Raw genomic sequence first — 15,548 nt, forward strand, 5'->3', positions numbered from 1 at the left:
TCAAATGTGTAATTATTCCTTTCCTATTTTCTATGCTAGATTTAAAATAAATTCATTTTTGCATTCTTCCTTTGTTGAAGGAAGATCCCAGCTGGAATTGTAGATAACTAGTAGAAAGAGTCATGGAAATGGAAGGTAGAGCATACTGTTTCACTCAGTATCAATATTTTAACTTTGCTGCCTCACAAGCTAGAAATGTGAAAATCTTTGACTGGAATATTTTTAATAGTTAAATATTCCCCATCCAATGAGGACAATGTAAAACAGAAAATTTGCCAGTTGAAAGAATTTGTTTAATAATCTCTAATCCTGTGACCCAGAGAGCAAACATCTGTTGATGCTAATTTGTTGGACACGGGCTGGATTTTAAAATGTCATAATCCTATTAGAGAAGGAGAAAGATCACAATGCGTTTTTTCCTCATTTTAAGAACCTACTGCACCTTAAATTATAGCATTGTATACATGTTTATTCCTAGCATGTTGCATGAACCAATCTGTTCAGGTCTAATTTTGCCAAGGTTATTAAAGAAACCTATGGGACTTTATGACAGCCAGTTTTTTCCTGCACCCAATATCTCAGTGCTGGGCATAAGGGTTACAAGCCCATAGTCTGTTTTATAACTTGTTTTCAGAGGAGGTGAGCTATCAAAACACCAGCTGGTTTCAATGGGATATGTAGGTGCTGAGCAACTCTGAAGTATTCTATCCTTCCATAGAAGTTTTGTATTGCATAAATGTTATTAGTCTATTGCATAAAATCTGTTGCACTGAATTTTGTGTTTTATAGGGATCACTTTAGTATTTTATCTTTTGCAGTATCACATATTCTGTCATACTGATAGAACAAGAGCAGAAGGGCCGTAATCTTCAAGCTACCACCCTTCTCCGAGTGAGCTGTTCTTTCATATCAAGTCGCACTTCTCAGAGCAAGCGAGTTTCAGCTTTTTCCCAGCTTGCTGGGGACACCCTTCGCATGATACTGAAGCACACTAAAGCATGTCTGCTGCCTGTTGCTCATCCCCACCTGTATGCAGGGCTTCCCAGCCAGCACTCATGCAGAAAAGGTGCATGCTCAAGGTGCAGGAGGGTTGGTGCCCCCAGAAGGACAGAACAGACTTAATTTGTCCTCAGGAAAAAGGTGGGCTGATTGAACARCCCTGCTCTTCCTCTGGGCTTTCGGGACATTTCAGCCCATTGCTGCCTCAGTTTGGCTTCTGCCATCCAAGCCCTGCCATAGCTCTGTGTTCCCGTCACCTCAGCCCRTTTGCCCTCTCCTTCTCTCCCCAGGGAGCTGGGAAGGGTAGTTGTCTGTCATTTCAATAATATACCAGTCCTAGTGATGGGKGGTTGGGGAAGATTTTAGTTATAGCCAAAGCACCAGTTCAAGAGCCAGACAACAAAAACAAAATCTAATGCTGATTGTTTCTAAGGATTTAACAGTAGAAGTCAAGAATTTCAAGCCAGCTCTTCAGCTACTCTGTTGGAGAGAGCTGCTTGCAAATGACCATTTAGTAAGATTTCTTACAGGGAAGCAAAGCAAAAGGAAAGTGCAAAACTGCCAGTTGAAGCTTTTCATGCTGATGTCATTTTTGTCTTTGAGGCTTAAAATATTCGCAAGCACTGAAAGCTGATATTTATGAGCAGAGCTGGAAGGGAAAAAAGCAAGTTGCTTAAACAGCTCTAAGCCCATCACCAACATCTCTAGCTCTACTCCACCAACTCCATGGAGATTCAGCACTCTGATATTTTTAGAAGGAACTAATCACCTCCATATTTCAGCATTGTTCATTCTAAAACACATTCTAGCCTTTTACTTTGTGTTTATAGAGAGTGTTTTATATATTTCTAAATGAAATATTTTTTCCTTGTTTTTTAAGTAATGCCTATTAACTTCAGTGACAGAGTACCTTTGCAAAGATTTAGAACTTGAAGAAATGTAACTTTCTTTTAAATCTTTGTTCAGTTTTATGCCTGTGTTCTGCTCTGTCTTGAGCACTGTAAATTCCACTCTATTTTATAGGGTTCAGTGGATATAGATGTGTGCCAAGTATAAAGACAAAGAAAGTGCAAAGGTGTAACCAAGGAGTTGACCTACATAATCCAATAGGAGGAAAGCTGTGCTCTGCGGTCTGAAAAGCACAGCGTATCTCTGTTTGTAACACTGGCAGCAGCATAGCTCAAACATCAGCACCTTCAATCTAATGTCACTGAGGCCCAATAAGCCCCAAACACCATGGTGACCATTTCAGAGGTTTCTAGTGAAAGCTGATCTTTAACAAATACCCAGTTCAATTTACTGGGTGCAAAGCACCTGCTCTAATTTTGATGGGTGGAAATATTTTAAAGCCTTCAAGTCTTGCAGCCCAGCCTAGAAACRTTTCTTTTTTCCCCCCTTGTATTTCTAGCCAGTTTTCTAGACAACATGCCCTTGCGAAGTTCTGGCAAGTTGAGCACAGAGAACAGAAAAGACAACGGTGAGAGCACAGCACCTGCCCCTCCGCAGAAGAAACTGTCCTGCCAGTGCCACCACCATTGCCCTGAAGACTCAGTCAACAGCACCTGCAGGTTTGTGGGATAAATAATTTGGTGGAGAAGCATGGGAAGGCCTGTGGGTGTCCCAAGTTGGGCATTGCAGTTTGTTTTAGCAGTACAATATAAGTGAGAATTGCTTGTATGCTGTGTCTGGAAGTCAGATAATTTTTACTTAAGTGTGTCAACTACACATTTATATTTTTATGTTAGGATATTCACACCTTTAAAGTTTTACACAATACTTGTATTCATTCTCTGCATATGAAATATTCTGGAGGTAGGAGTATGTTTTTAAAATGTGTATGTAGTTAATAAGAGACTTAATGGAGATGTATAAAAATGTGAATGCTTATACATTTATAATCACTCTGTGAAACTATTATAAGAAACCTGCTCTGTCTTTGCTATAGCTGAACTACCTTTTGTAGGCTTTTCAAGCTGTTAATTTTTTCTTACCTCCATGATAAAAGGAAAATGATTTTTTCTTGAGGTAAAATGTTAAATATTTTCTTAGGAGTAGTCTTCCTTGTATTTGACTGCTTGGTTAGAGTACTGTAAGCTTCTCATTTGTGTTCAGTTCTGCTTCCTCAGAGGCCACATGTTAGATCCTCCATTCTGCTTACTTAGGGCAGGTAAGGTACTGGGGGTATTTACCATCAACTATTATAGTCCAGTGGGGTTCYGGGTATGCCAGGACAGCACAGGTATATTTGCCCAGCTGGACATGCCAGCTGGGAATGCAGTTCTCTTTGAGGTGAAATAATCTAGTATTTTACCTGTATTGGCTGCTTCTTCCAGGCGGTGTGTTAAAAAGGTGGGGAAGACCTAAGGTTGCTGAAGATGTGGATGGCTTTGCTGGATTTGTGTTGTTTTTGTGTAACTTCATTCTGCTCAGCCTGCAGTTTCACACAGAAACATGTCAGTTTTGATGACAGCCATAAATAGTATTTCTCCCTTTCCACTCCTCCTCCAAACTGATGCTCTAGCTAGAAGTTGGACCTAACTGCTCTCACATGGCATTCCCTTTAAAGAGCTGTAAAAGCCCCACTCTGCTATCAATTTGCAGGTCCCCCGCTGTGGGAATGGGCTGTTTCCTGTTCATGCCCAGCAAGAGACACTGCTTTCACACATGCTGTCYTACACATGCAGTGACAGAAGTTGCAGATGATTTTTAATCTACAAATTAGAAAACAGAAAGGGATCATGTTAATGAACCCATTGAACAGGGTTTATATCCCAGCTGGGTAGACCTGCTGTTGCACATTGCTTCATAGGTATCATTGATGTTAAGTATTTTTAATGTTGTCAGGAACTACRAGCAAATGTCCTGTTAAAAAAGAATTTGCACAGTTTCCTTTGCTGTGATGCTTTAAAAACAAAGAATCTCTTCAGTTTCCCCTTACAGTATCACAAACCAAATCTGTTTTTAGCTGTTAGTGCCCAAGGATAGGCACATACAAGCAGTTAAGAAGTAGCAAAATGCAAAATTGTAACCACTTCTGTCTTCATAATCTTTGTAGAATTTATGCTTTGTAATGTGAGTCTCACACTATGTAATTCAAGTGTAGCATTTATTTCTAWATTTCTGGGTTTAATGTAGACAAACTAAAAATTGAAACTGGAATTTACCCATCAAAATATTATTCACTTTTCAGCTCAGCAAAAAAAGAAACAGTCAAAAGACTAGCATTTTAACCAAACTTACTCCCTTTCCCAGCCTGTTGCTGTCACCCTAGCACTATCCTCCTTGCCCATTGCTCAAGGAGCGACAGTATAAGCAAAAAATTGCTCAAGAGCTTAGAGAAATAGAAGATCTAAAATTTACATTAAATACCCTACCTTTGTAGTTTATCAGCAATAATCCTTTTCAGGATGGTGATCTTCCCTACAGCTCCCCTTGCCTTCATGCATGGGAGCTGTAGTTGTGTACAAAGACTACAACAGCCCTTGTTTTCCCTATATTTGCTTAGCTCTGTTAATCTCATCTTTTGCTTAAATTCCCTACTATGTAGTTGGCATTAAGGATGAAAAGTAAAAATGGAGCTTACGGTGTGAAAGGGGTGCTAACTCTAATTTTGGGAAGGACTAGTTATTAGGTTTCCAATTATTTGGCTGCATCGAGACCAGGTTTCAAAAGATTTGGCTCAGACCACTCAGGTAAGCATGGACTGCTAGTCCCCCTTCTATTTTGGGATCATCATACTAATCAGATTGTTATTTTCCTATTTCAGTATAACCTGAATGACTCTTGGCACAGGTTTAAAGCAATCTGGAGTTCTCATTTAACCTCTCTATAAAAGAAGCTTCACCATATTGAAGTGCAAATACCATCGATTGCACTGTATTTGTCTGAAGGACAGCTAAGCTGTTTCAGATTAAAAGTTGTGTTAATCATCTTTTGCCCTGTATGTAGTCACTAAAAGCTTTCTAAAAATTAAATTTGATAAAAYTGAATCTCTCCGCAGCTCTATCAATCTGCTCAGCCTTGGGCTGGCGGTGCCCTGAGCTGTCAGCCAGGCATGGATGAGGCAAAGCCCTGATGTCAGGAAAATGCCCTGAGCAAATTTGCGTCAAGGGCTCAGGGGGATGTCAGACAACTCCCTCCACCCAGGCTCCCACCAATTTCTCCTTGCCAAGGAGCCAGGGGTGCTCTGCAAAGTCAACAAGAAAACATTTCCAGGTGTAGTTAAACTAGACTTTCAGCACAAGATAGCCAGTCCTGTAGCAATCACCATTAAGAATGTCTTGGGAAAAAGCAGCCTGCTATCCCACCTGGAGATTTTGGCCCAATTCTGCAGGCATTTATCTCCAATGGCACAGATGCCAACTGTAGTACTAGCAGTCTGAATGTTTTTATAAAAATGAGGACATCTGGTGGCCATTTAAAATCCTCTCCATAATTGCATTTTTAGACGTTTAAAGTCAATATTCTTAACCACATCTGTTTCAAATCCTCTAACAGTCTGCTGCACTCATACACAGATTTCCCCTTTCTTTATACTGCTGCAGCATAAGTTCCACAATACTTGAGTAAACTAAGGATAACACCACAGTTTCAAATGCAGATTATTTTCTCTTTCAACAGTAAATGGTAGTAAATGCTCTAGTTAAAGCATTCTTTACAGTGTGACCCCACTGAAAATTTTGCAAACATTGAGCAGTGTGTGGTACAGGGAACATTTTTTAGTCTTAAATTATGAAGATTGCATAACAACCTACACTAAATTAGTTATTTAAGGCAATTGGTACATTTTCCCAAGTCRTATCTGTACAGGTGAGTTAAATAGGAGTTTAGTCCTGAATCTGCTGGAATTTAATGTTGTTTTTAGAAGGATGATTAAAAAAAATCAGATTCTGGTAGATTTTTGAGGTTCTGGGTATTGTATATCTCATATTAAGCTACCCTAGCACAAAATGTATGCAGTTGATGTCCGTCAGCCCTGCAGAGGAAGTGGTCAAGCCCTTCATGTCCTGGAGACCAAAAGCAGAGACACTTCATCTAGAGAGGGCTAGTGTCAGGGAGCAGGGCCACACCACATGGGGCTGAGGGTGATGGACCAACCACCCACCATGACCTCATCCTACCATACCTGAACACAATGGGCCAAGCTGGATGCTTGGAAGGTGTCCTAGGATCCATCTGTGAGATGAGGCTGGAGATGGGCTGAAGACAGGTCCAACCCCAACATAGCTCAAGRGGGTGCTAGCTGCTCAGACCTGAGCTTAAATCAGCCCCTGGGTGGGGCTGGGGGGGTGGGGACCTGCATGGGGGCCCAGGTGAGGCACATTGGGGCTGTTATGGCTCATTAGTGTGCTCAGGTGCCCTGACAAATAATGTAGTTGTAAAAGTTTTGCAATTCTCTGCTTGTAAAGGATGTGTTAGCCTGCAACCTGTTGAAACTCTATCTTTCTTTCTTTCTGTACATCTGTGGGATTCATAAAAGAAGCTCAAAGTGCTTTGAAGACAATTAGGACCTTGTTTTACTGTTTGATTTCAAGTTTTGTATACATGCAATGAATGTGTGGGCGGTGCAGTTGTGTCTAATCATAACTAATTGTATATCTAAAAAAATAGTGTTAAATTTAATTGGCTATGACCATAATGGGATTGCAATAAAGGCAGAGGCTGATTAGGTGACTAGTGGTACTCTCATTTTTCCATTCACAAATAAATGCTGACAGTTGTAAAGATCAGGCTGATAGAGTTTAATTTCTTACGTATTGCCTACTGATCTTGATTGTGCTTCTCCCCAGCTGTGTCTTAAGGTAACTTTGGTCATCTAAGGCAATAAAATAATTAAGTTGCTTTCTCAGCATTAGCAAAGGTGATAATTCACTTGAGTGATTTTATTTTCATTCTCATGTTCCCCAGATGATAGGATTGGATTTTCTTTGTAATTTGGCATGTAGAGGGAAGAAGCCTTCAACAGTTGGCCAAAACACTAAGTTCAAGCATCCTTTCTCTTAGGCAGCTTTGATTTTTAGAGGAGTAAAATTGAACACTTTCTAAGAAAGGAGCCATGATGAGATATTGCAAGTTAGCCTTTCAAAAAAAAATTTTTGTGGGGGGGGGGAAATGTAGTCCTTTATACAGGACTCTACTGGAGGCAGTTAAGTCCGCTTCAGTGGTTAAAACAAACAAAAAAAACCTACAAAAAACAAAAATCAGCAGAGACGAATTCTAGCAAGCTTCAGTCTTTCTCTTCTTTCCTCCTCTGCCAGGACCATATGTCTCATGCTTTGCTCAGTGGGTGGCTCCTCTGTCTCCCCGAGTACTCAAACTGAAATCCAAGTTCCCTGTCCTGCACTTCTCAGCCCTGCTCCAGAAATTGCCTGTTCTTAGTTTTGCTCAGGGATAGCCCATATAGGATTTTAATAGGTACAATATGTATTTGCCTTATGGCAAATGGTAATGTTTTCTTGGTTTAAGTAAATTCCATATGCAAGGGAAGTCTCAGGTATTCTAGCACAAGTGACAACAAAGTACTTCCCTTGCATATGGAATTTACTTAAACCAAGAAAACATTCCAAAATAATAAATAGCTATGTTAAATTTATACTATCATTAAAAAAGAAGATACATCTTACAAATATATCTGCAATATAATCGTAAGGTCAAGTGAAATAAATGGTCTGTGTTTCAGTTTTGGAGCCAAAATAAAGAAAGAAAAGAAAAAGGGAAAAAGAGTGGAGAAAGAAAAGTAGCTTTGTTTTGACTCTCTGCTTCTTCATAGTTCTAAGGTGTACTGAAACATCCTGGTGAGGATGCAGAGGTACTCATCCCTGGTGCTATTGCTGTGCCCCAAGCAATGCTCTCACATTGGTTGACCTGTCAAATCTCATGCATTCTGCACAAAGCTTGCGCAGTTTCTAGGGCTCTGCCATACAGATTGGCGTCGTGGCTTGTTTTCTGTGTTGTACCCTGCACACCAGGGAAAACATTTTGATCCGGTCTGTGATTTAGAAGAAAGATGCAAGACGTGTCTGGTGGGCTGGGTCACGTCTCGGTCGTGGGAGAGTAGTACAGGCAGATTTTGCAGAGGCAGATCGTATGGAAATAGCATTGATCAACAGACATGTATGGAAGGCAGGGTATATGAAAAGGTGCCCTGTCAGGATGCATCGAGTACCCTCCGTTCTCCATGTCTGGCATTGTAGGGTCATCGTTGAACACCTCAGTGTTCCCAGCGAGCCGAGAGGTACCACGCGCAGCAGAACAGGACCCGCATCACGCAGCTGGAAACTTGTGTGGCCAGAAACTTTGGTCCACTGTGAGCCAACTTTGCCTCGTTACATCTGCGTGTCCCTAGTTACCTTCCAAGTAGCTGCGCACACGTCTGAAGGTGCATTTGGCTCAACAGCTGTGTGACGCTCTTCTTCTCACTTGGTTTCAGGCTACTTCTTTGATGCACAACTGCTTACTTTTTTGGGGGGGGGGGGGATGAGCCTGTGTTGAATACATTTACAGTGGCTCTTTGTTTTATGGACAGACTCCAAAGACAAGATTCTGCTAAGTTTGGCCTTCATCATCTTCCTTGAGTGAAGGATGTGACAAAATACATGAATTAGACACAAATTGGGAGTCTAAGCCATTTTTTCAATTAAGTTAATTCAGCCAGTCTTTACAGAGCTATATGAACTTCCAGGTTTCTGTACCTAACATAACCTAGCGTTTTTTCCTCATTTTTAAGAACAGTGCAGAAACTTGTCATATTGCTTTGGATGGAAATGTAAAGATGGTGTAGTTCATCCTAATACCACAGCCAGAAGTACACATAGGAGGTGTGGACAAAAATAATAATACTCATACAGACTTAATTGCAAACAATATTAAAGATAAGAAATCTTTTCATCAGGTTATTTAGCCAACCTATTTGTCACAGGCACTAAATGAAGAAATAATGTCACTTTGACAAATTATTTTTTGCCAAACCTTGCTGCGCAGTGCACATAGAAGGCAGGACAGGAAACCATCAGCAGTCAAATTTTGGTAGCAAAAGTGTTGCTTCCCTTGTGAGACATGGCTGTTGTCCAGTAAGGACATCTGCTTGGACAGCTGCAAGCTGCTGGCCTCTGTTCCTTTTTTTCTGACATTTAGCAAAGGTCTCAGTTAAGATCACCTCTTTTGTTCTGGTAACCTGTACTGGTAGCAGCACCTTCTGCAGCAGTGTCTGTCAGTGTTTCAACATCAACAATGTACATATTTTTCTATTTGTGCGATCACCAAAATAAACAAAAAATCAGAAATGAGGCAGACTTATCTGAATTGTTTCTAACTTGTCATAATGTTAAAAAAAATTGTATCTACCATTAGCAGGTATGAGGCAGGGTAGTGAGTAAAACCACAGGGCTATGCTGTGCCCTTTCCTTGCAGTGCGCGGTGTTCCTGACGGCCTCTGAACCAGGAGAAGAGCCGGAGGTGGGGGGGCACATTTAAGAGCTACTTCTTACTTTTCAGAAGAGTCACTTCAATCTCTTTCCCAAATTTCTGAGAAATCTTCAGTAGAATAAAGGATTCTTATATTGCATGACAACTTTTTCTCTAACTTATTTTTCATTAGAGATAGATAGAAACAAACAGTACCCCTTTTTATTTTGCTCAGTAGGCCTTTTTTAAATGTTGTCATAGTTTTCCTTCATTATTGTATTGGTGTCCATACAAAACATGAGTTTTATGACTCTTCCCTTTTGCTCTATGCAGTCTAATTTTGTTTGTCTTTCTAGATGTGGAATAAAATTTTCAGAAGGACTAAAGTGCTTGGGGATCCTAAATCTAATTTTCAAATATGAACTAAAAATCAGAGTCCCATAGCAAGTCAAAATAATAATAATAATAATAATAATAATAATAATAATAATAATAATAATACCACTGACTTTCTTGCTTCTCTTTCCCTTCTGCAAACAATTTGACTCTTTCCTCCACCCCTCCATCTTTCCTTTTGTGACCTGAGTATTTTGATTTTTACTGTGGACTGTTAGCTGTGGAATTCATTTTTGTGTTTCACTTGATTGCAATTTATTGTTTCATTGCTCTGTCCCCTGGGTTAAACTTACTCATTACTTTGAATCAAAGGCACCATGCAAACAAATAAAATCTAATCTAATATAATATTCTGCTCTAATGGATTCCTTACAGTCTCTTTTCTTGGCAATCCTATCGTTCCTATCTTAAGCTCAAGCAATGAAATCAAGGTGGTTGTTGCCCAGAAGGGTTACTGTCTCCTTCGCCTTACTCGTATGCACAATGTCAAAGAAGGGCAGAAGTCATCGCTTGCTTCTCTGAGAAAGTAATTTATAATGTACCGCTGGTTACTTTTCAAATCCAGCAGTCAATAACCGGTGATAGATTATTATTTGAAGTAATAAGCTTACTGTGGCTAGACCCTGCACCACTAATATAAAAATATGCTGCAGCAAATGTTTGATATGATCCTATCCAGCATCTGTCTATACTGTAGCTAATACTTGCAAATTGTGTTTAGCTAGCCAACGTGTAACAGTGTCCCTCTTTTCCTACGTCTTCATGTCTTCATTGTCTTTGCTGTTGTTATTCTGCTAGGCTTTCCTTTCATTCAAGTGAGGAGCGAATCATCTGAACTTTTGCTCGTGTTTAAATTTTCTAATCCTCTTTTCTTTCTATTTCCTTTTTTTAACCGAGTTTGTTTGTTCTCTTCTGAAATATATTCATTGAACATAATAACCAATGTTATTTTGCTGAGGAAATAATAGAATATTTTATTTTTATGCGACTTAAATGTCTTGTATTAAAGAGTTCTTTATTTATTTTTGGATCCTCTTCCTGCAAGTTAGTCAATTTGCATTTCTTACACATTACGTGCCCCCCCTCAGAGCACTGAGAAATTAATGTACAGCAGTCTCAGTAAAATGCTGCCGCTCTTTTTGTGCCCTCCACCCCCTCTTTCCATAGCATTCAGGCATTTGACCTTCATCAAGGAAGGACATTTATCACCAGCACCATCTCGCCATCTGTTAGGATACTTGTCCTCTGCGGTGCACATTCTTGTAAACGGAAGCATTACGGATCACTTTAGGCTTATAACCCATGTAAACAATTATGAAGGATGTTGATGATAACTCAAGGACTCATACACAAGAGTGTTGCAGTTTGTAATATGGTTAAAACAGGTATCACAAATCACCCTTAATAGTATTTTACTGTTAGTATCTCAAAAATGTTTGTTTCTTTCGGTCTCCCCCATGGTGCAAGTATCCATGTTTCGTTCTCATGCACAAGGCAGACCTGTTGTAGCACTGATGCTTGCAGTTGTATAGGTTTCCAAAGTCTTAACACTGTAATGTCTATAGGCATTTACATRAAATTAAGATGTTTATTAATGGGGTTTATAGCTGAGAACTGTTGGGAGAAGTGTGTCAGCTTTGAGGCACAGCCTCCTTCGTGCATGGAAAAGTTGATCCTCGGTGCTGTCATTTGTTGCTGGACTTCATTGCAACAAGTTGCTTTGGGCGCCTTTGTCTTCTAGCCTGCATTTTTCCTCATGTGCCCTAGTACTTTAGCTCTTTGTRTTTTGTCATGCTGTTAGAGGAAATACGTTGATTTGTTAACGGCAGGAGTGCATTGCAAGGAACAACATTTAAGACTCTCTTTAGCAGCACATTTTTCACTTGAAAAACTCCTCCTGATTCATTCTTTCTTTCCAATCCTCAGCACTGATGGCTACTGCTTCACCATAATAGAAGAAGATGAGTCCGGTGGACATTTAGTCACCAAGGGATGTCTAGGATTAGAGGGCTCAGACTTTCAGTGTCGGGTAAGAAAGCATTTGCTGTGTAAGTTTTGTTTGGCTTTTTGGTAGCTTTCAGTTGAAGTGCAGTCAACAGGCATTAAGATGTCCATCTTTTGCACTTCTGTTCAGCTGGCAAGTAGTTGCTCTGCACTGATTGCTGAGGGGTTTGCCTCTGGGAATGTATCCGAGAATGGTTTATGCTGGTGATATTATAGSTGCTCCTAACAATAACTTAGTTTTTTGGTTTTGTTGCTGCTACTATTAATTAGTAACATCCCTGCTCAGATAAAGCTCTAATTTAGTGAAATGCAAGCTTATTCTTGACGTCTCCACAGCAGCTAAATTAGGCAAGGAAGTTAGTTATTTTATGGACCACAGCAACCTTTATGCCTTACATGCAATTCTGTTTGGGTTTTGGATTTTTGATGCTGGAGATTCACTTAGTGTCCAATAATCACCTGTCTTAGAGCAAATCTTGTTGCAGCAATAGAAGGGGTATGGGCAATGGAGCAAGATGGCTCTAAAGCATTTGCCCTTTCTACAGTTGAGCATGAATGATTTTACATGAGTACAGGAACAATCTAGCCAGGGCGGCATCAAGGTCTGTGGAAGGGATTTTACCCATGTTCTCATGACAGGTAAATTAATCCACACAGCAATTTCTGTATTAGTCTAGCTAAACTATTTTGAATACGCGAGTTAACTTATTTATATAATATAACTCCAACACATGCACATATGTAACTGTCAGAGCTCTGTCTTGCACCATTAGAGTCGATAGAGCCCTTCTGCAGCACAAGGGCATCAACAGAGATACGTGAGGGATGAATTTAGATGAAGTGTTTCTGAATACACAAGGTGGCACAACTCCTTACTCCACACATCCTGGAAATCTGTAATAGACCACAATCCAGTTAGCATGCACACCTTTCTCTCAAGAGCCAGAATGACAGTGTACCTTTACAACACAGATAATTACTGCRTTTTCTGTGACATTTTTGATTGCAGGACACTCCCATTCCACACCAAAGAAGATCTATTGAGTGTTGCACAGGTCAAGATTACTGTAACAAACATCTTCATCCTACGCTGCCGCCTCTGAAAAATCGAGGTAAGGGGAAGAGGTAAATTCAGCCCCAAACTGATCTTTGCCTGCTGTTGCTCTTTGCACCTCAGACAGAAACAAAGCCAAAACCAAAGCCCGCCCCCCCCCAACACTACATGATTAGAAAGATGAACTGTATTAAAAAGTATATCTGAATTGCTTTAGGTCAGAGAGAGCAGTGCCTTGATCTGTTGTAGCTGATACCTACTATTATTTATGTTGCATAAATGCAAGGGACATGAGATGCATTAGAGTTGCACAGTATTGTCATAGCACAGACATGCACGCTAGCAGTCATCCAAACACCTAGGTCAGTTGTGGCCTTTTGCTTTGTGTGTTTTTAGCTTTGTAGTAAACCTTGAGATTGAATCCTCTCTCTGTCACTGCAATATGCATTACAAATGGCTGTTGTCCATAACTCCATAGTAACTTACGTTGGACACATCTGAGACCAGGCATAGCTTAAAATAGAGTGTAGAGTAACAAGTCATGCAACAATTTTCTTAATTTGTTGTTTGAGAACAAATGGAAATGTATTAACTTAATGGATTCCCGGTAAGACTTGGGTTAGGTTATAGCTCGTCTTATTTAAATATTGCTTTCTGAAAGTTGTWACAACAATTTTGCCTGGGTGTTGCAAAACGCGTTTTTAAAAAATGGTGATTCCTAAGCAAATGTAACATTCACCCATGATATATTCTTGGCCTTGGCACAATGGCCAAGATTCGTGGTGGTCAGCATGGAGTTTAGTCTGTGAGAATCAGTTCAAACTTGCAAGAGAATCTGTAATCATTGCATTCAGTTATGATGGGTTGAAAATCCAAATCTGTGCTCAGATGCACACTTACTTACACCAACAGCAGATACCCAAATGCATGCTCAGAGCGAGCCTTCAGGTGTGCAAGCAGTCCCTCTCGCTTCTGTGAAATTCTGCATAAATGGGCTGCAGAATCAGGCCTGTGGAGGGTAATATGTAAATATTTGCTAGCAAGCCATTAAGTCAGTGAAGCCTCATAAAATTTTGACTCCCAGCATGTTATGTATTTTTTTTTAAAAAAGTGCTTTGGACAGAGAGAGAAGCCCTGAAAGGAAGTCAATATTTGTTCACACTTATTTAGTATATCAATAAATGTCATTTCAGTTTTGAAAATGATGCCGTGATTTCTTCATGTTGCTGACTGAGTTAATTCCATGTTAAAACCAGTCAAAAAATACTGAACGAATGCCTAAAACTAGGCATCTGCCTTATTAAGATTTTAGCGATCTGGCTGATCCAAGATTTTTGCGTTTGCTCTGTACATATAACGGGTAAATAAAGCATCACTTGGGCACTGTGGTGGCAGACCCATTAAATAGCAGAGAGAATATTTGTTGAAAGAATAATTTTATAGCGTTGGAACAGGACTCTAGCTGCTTTATATTGCAAAGTTGTCTAATTTATTATGACAAACAAAAGGCAATGTATTCATTCAACATATTCTGAAGATTTTTATTTGAAATAAGCCCTGCAATACCAGTATCCTGCCTGTTAGTGTATTGGGGAAATACATTTCAGAAGCTGCTTCGTAAAATGTGGCTGAACAGGACTGAAGTCAGCACCTTCATTAAAGCCTTATGCAACTATGTCATACTTGGTGCCAGACCTGTTTTAATTTGCCACTGCTGTATCCTAGTGTGAAAGCTCAGGGAAAAGCCATAGTTTGAACTATAGATCCTCACTGCAACCCTATACAAATACTGCATGTCAACTGTTGCCAGTACTATGACTGTGATCATTATTTCTATTGGAAACATTTAAATTAGGGTATGATTGAATACTATTAGAATTGTAAATAAAATTTAACATAAACTGTGAGTTCTGGAGGGAAAAAAAAACGTTAAAAACAAGCTTATAGAAACAACCTCACAACCTCCAGGAATCCATGAAAAATATTGTACGTTACTCAGCATTTAAAAACAGTAGAAAGTTTGCTTCTGGTGAACTTATGTCCAAGGTCATCTCTCATGGGAAACAGAGTCTAGGGAGATCATCCAGCTGCAGGTCAGAGRTTGCTGAACTGCAAATTACCAAGGTAACATCTTACAAAGGCAAGCAAATTGTGCCCTGAAAGTGTTTTTCCAGACCTGGTATGTGCTGGAAAGGGGGCTTTGCCCTCTCTCCACGAAAAGAAAGGAGGACCACATATGGGAAAATGGGAGCTAGAGGAATTAACACTTGATGCAGCAAAGCTCTGTTAAGCAAGGTGGAAGAAAGTAGCAACAGCTAAGCCTAAGTTTTGATCTCATCCTAGTAACAGACCTAGCAGGATAAAATACCCCAGAGATACCACGAAGTCCTCTTCCCAGTTGTGCATCTGTCTTATTAAGGAAATGAGAATCATAATTGGATCTGATACAACACCTCTATTTTAAACAATAAAAGATATTCCTGGAAATCCCAGCGAAAGTGCAGGCTGAGACCAGTCACAAGGAGAAATATGTCTTTACTGATTTAAAGCCTATATAAGCAGAAGTGGTGGTGCCACCGTGTCTGGCTCCCTGCTTGTAGCGCTAGTGATGAATGGGCGAGGGAACGATTGGAGGAGTGATGGAGTTTGATGTGTGCACACAGTCTCCCCGCCTCAGATTTCACCGCCGGTT

General features: G+C 40.0%; 1 protein-coding gene across 1 annotated transcript in view; it reads left to right on the forward strand.

Moving 5' to 3' along the window:
* Positions 1-2,412: 2,412 nt before the first annotated feature.
* BMPR1B (bone morphogenetic protein receptor type 1B) overlaps positions 2,413-15,548 on the forward strand; it is a 30,090-nt gene continuing 16,954 nt past the window's right edge. Inside the window, exons 1-3 of the mRNA XM_026084196.1 lie at positions 2,413-2,567; positions 11,725-11,827; positions 12,812-12,914. Coding sequence (XP_025939981.1) covers positions 2,425-2,567; positions 11,725-11,827; positions 12,812-12,914 — 349 coding nt within the window. The 5' untranslated portion in view covers positions 2,413-2,424. The remainder of the gene's footprint in view (positions 2,568-11,724; positions 11,828-12,811; positions 12,915-15,548) is intronic.

This window comes from Apteryx rowi, unplaced genomic scaffold (assembly GCF_003343035.1).
Source record: "Apteryx rowi isolate R43461 unplaced genomic scaffold, aptRow1 scaffold_63, whole genome shotgun sequence".
NCBI lineage: Eukaryota > Metazoa > Chordata > Aves > Apterygiformes > Apterygidae > Apteryx > Apteryx rowi.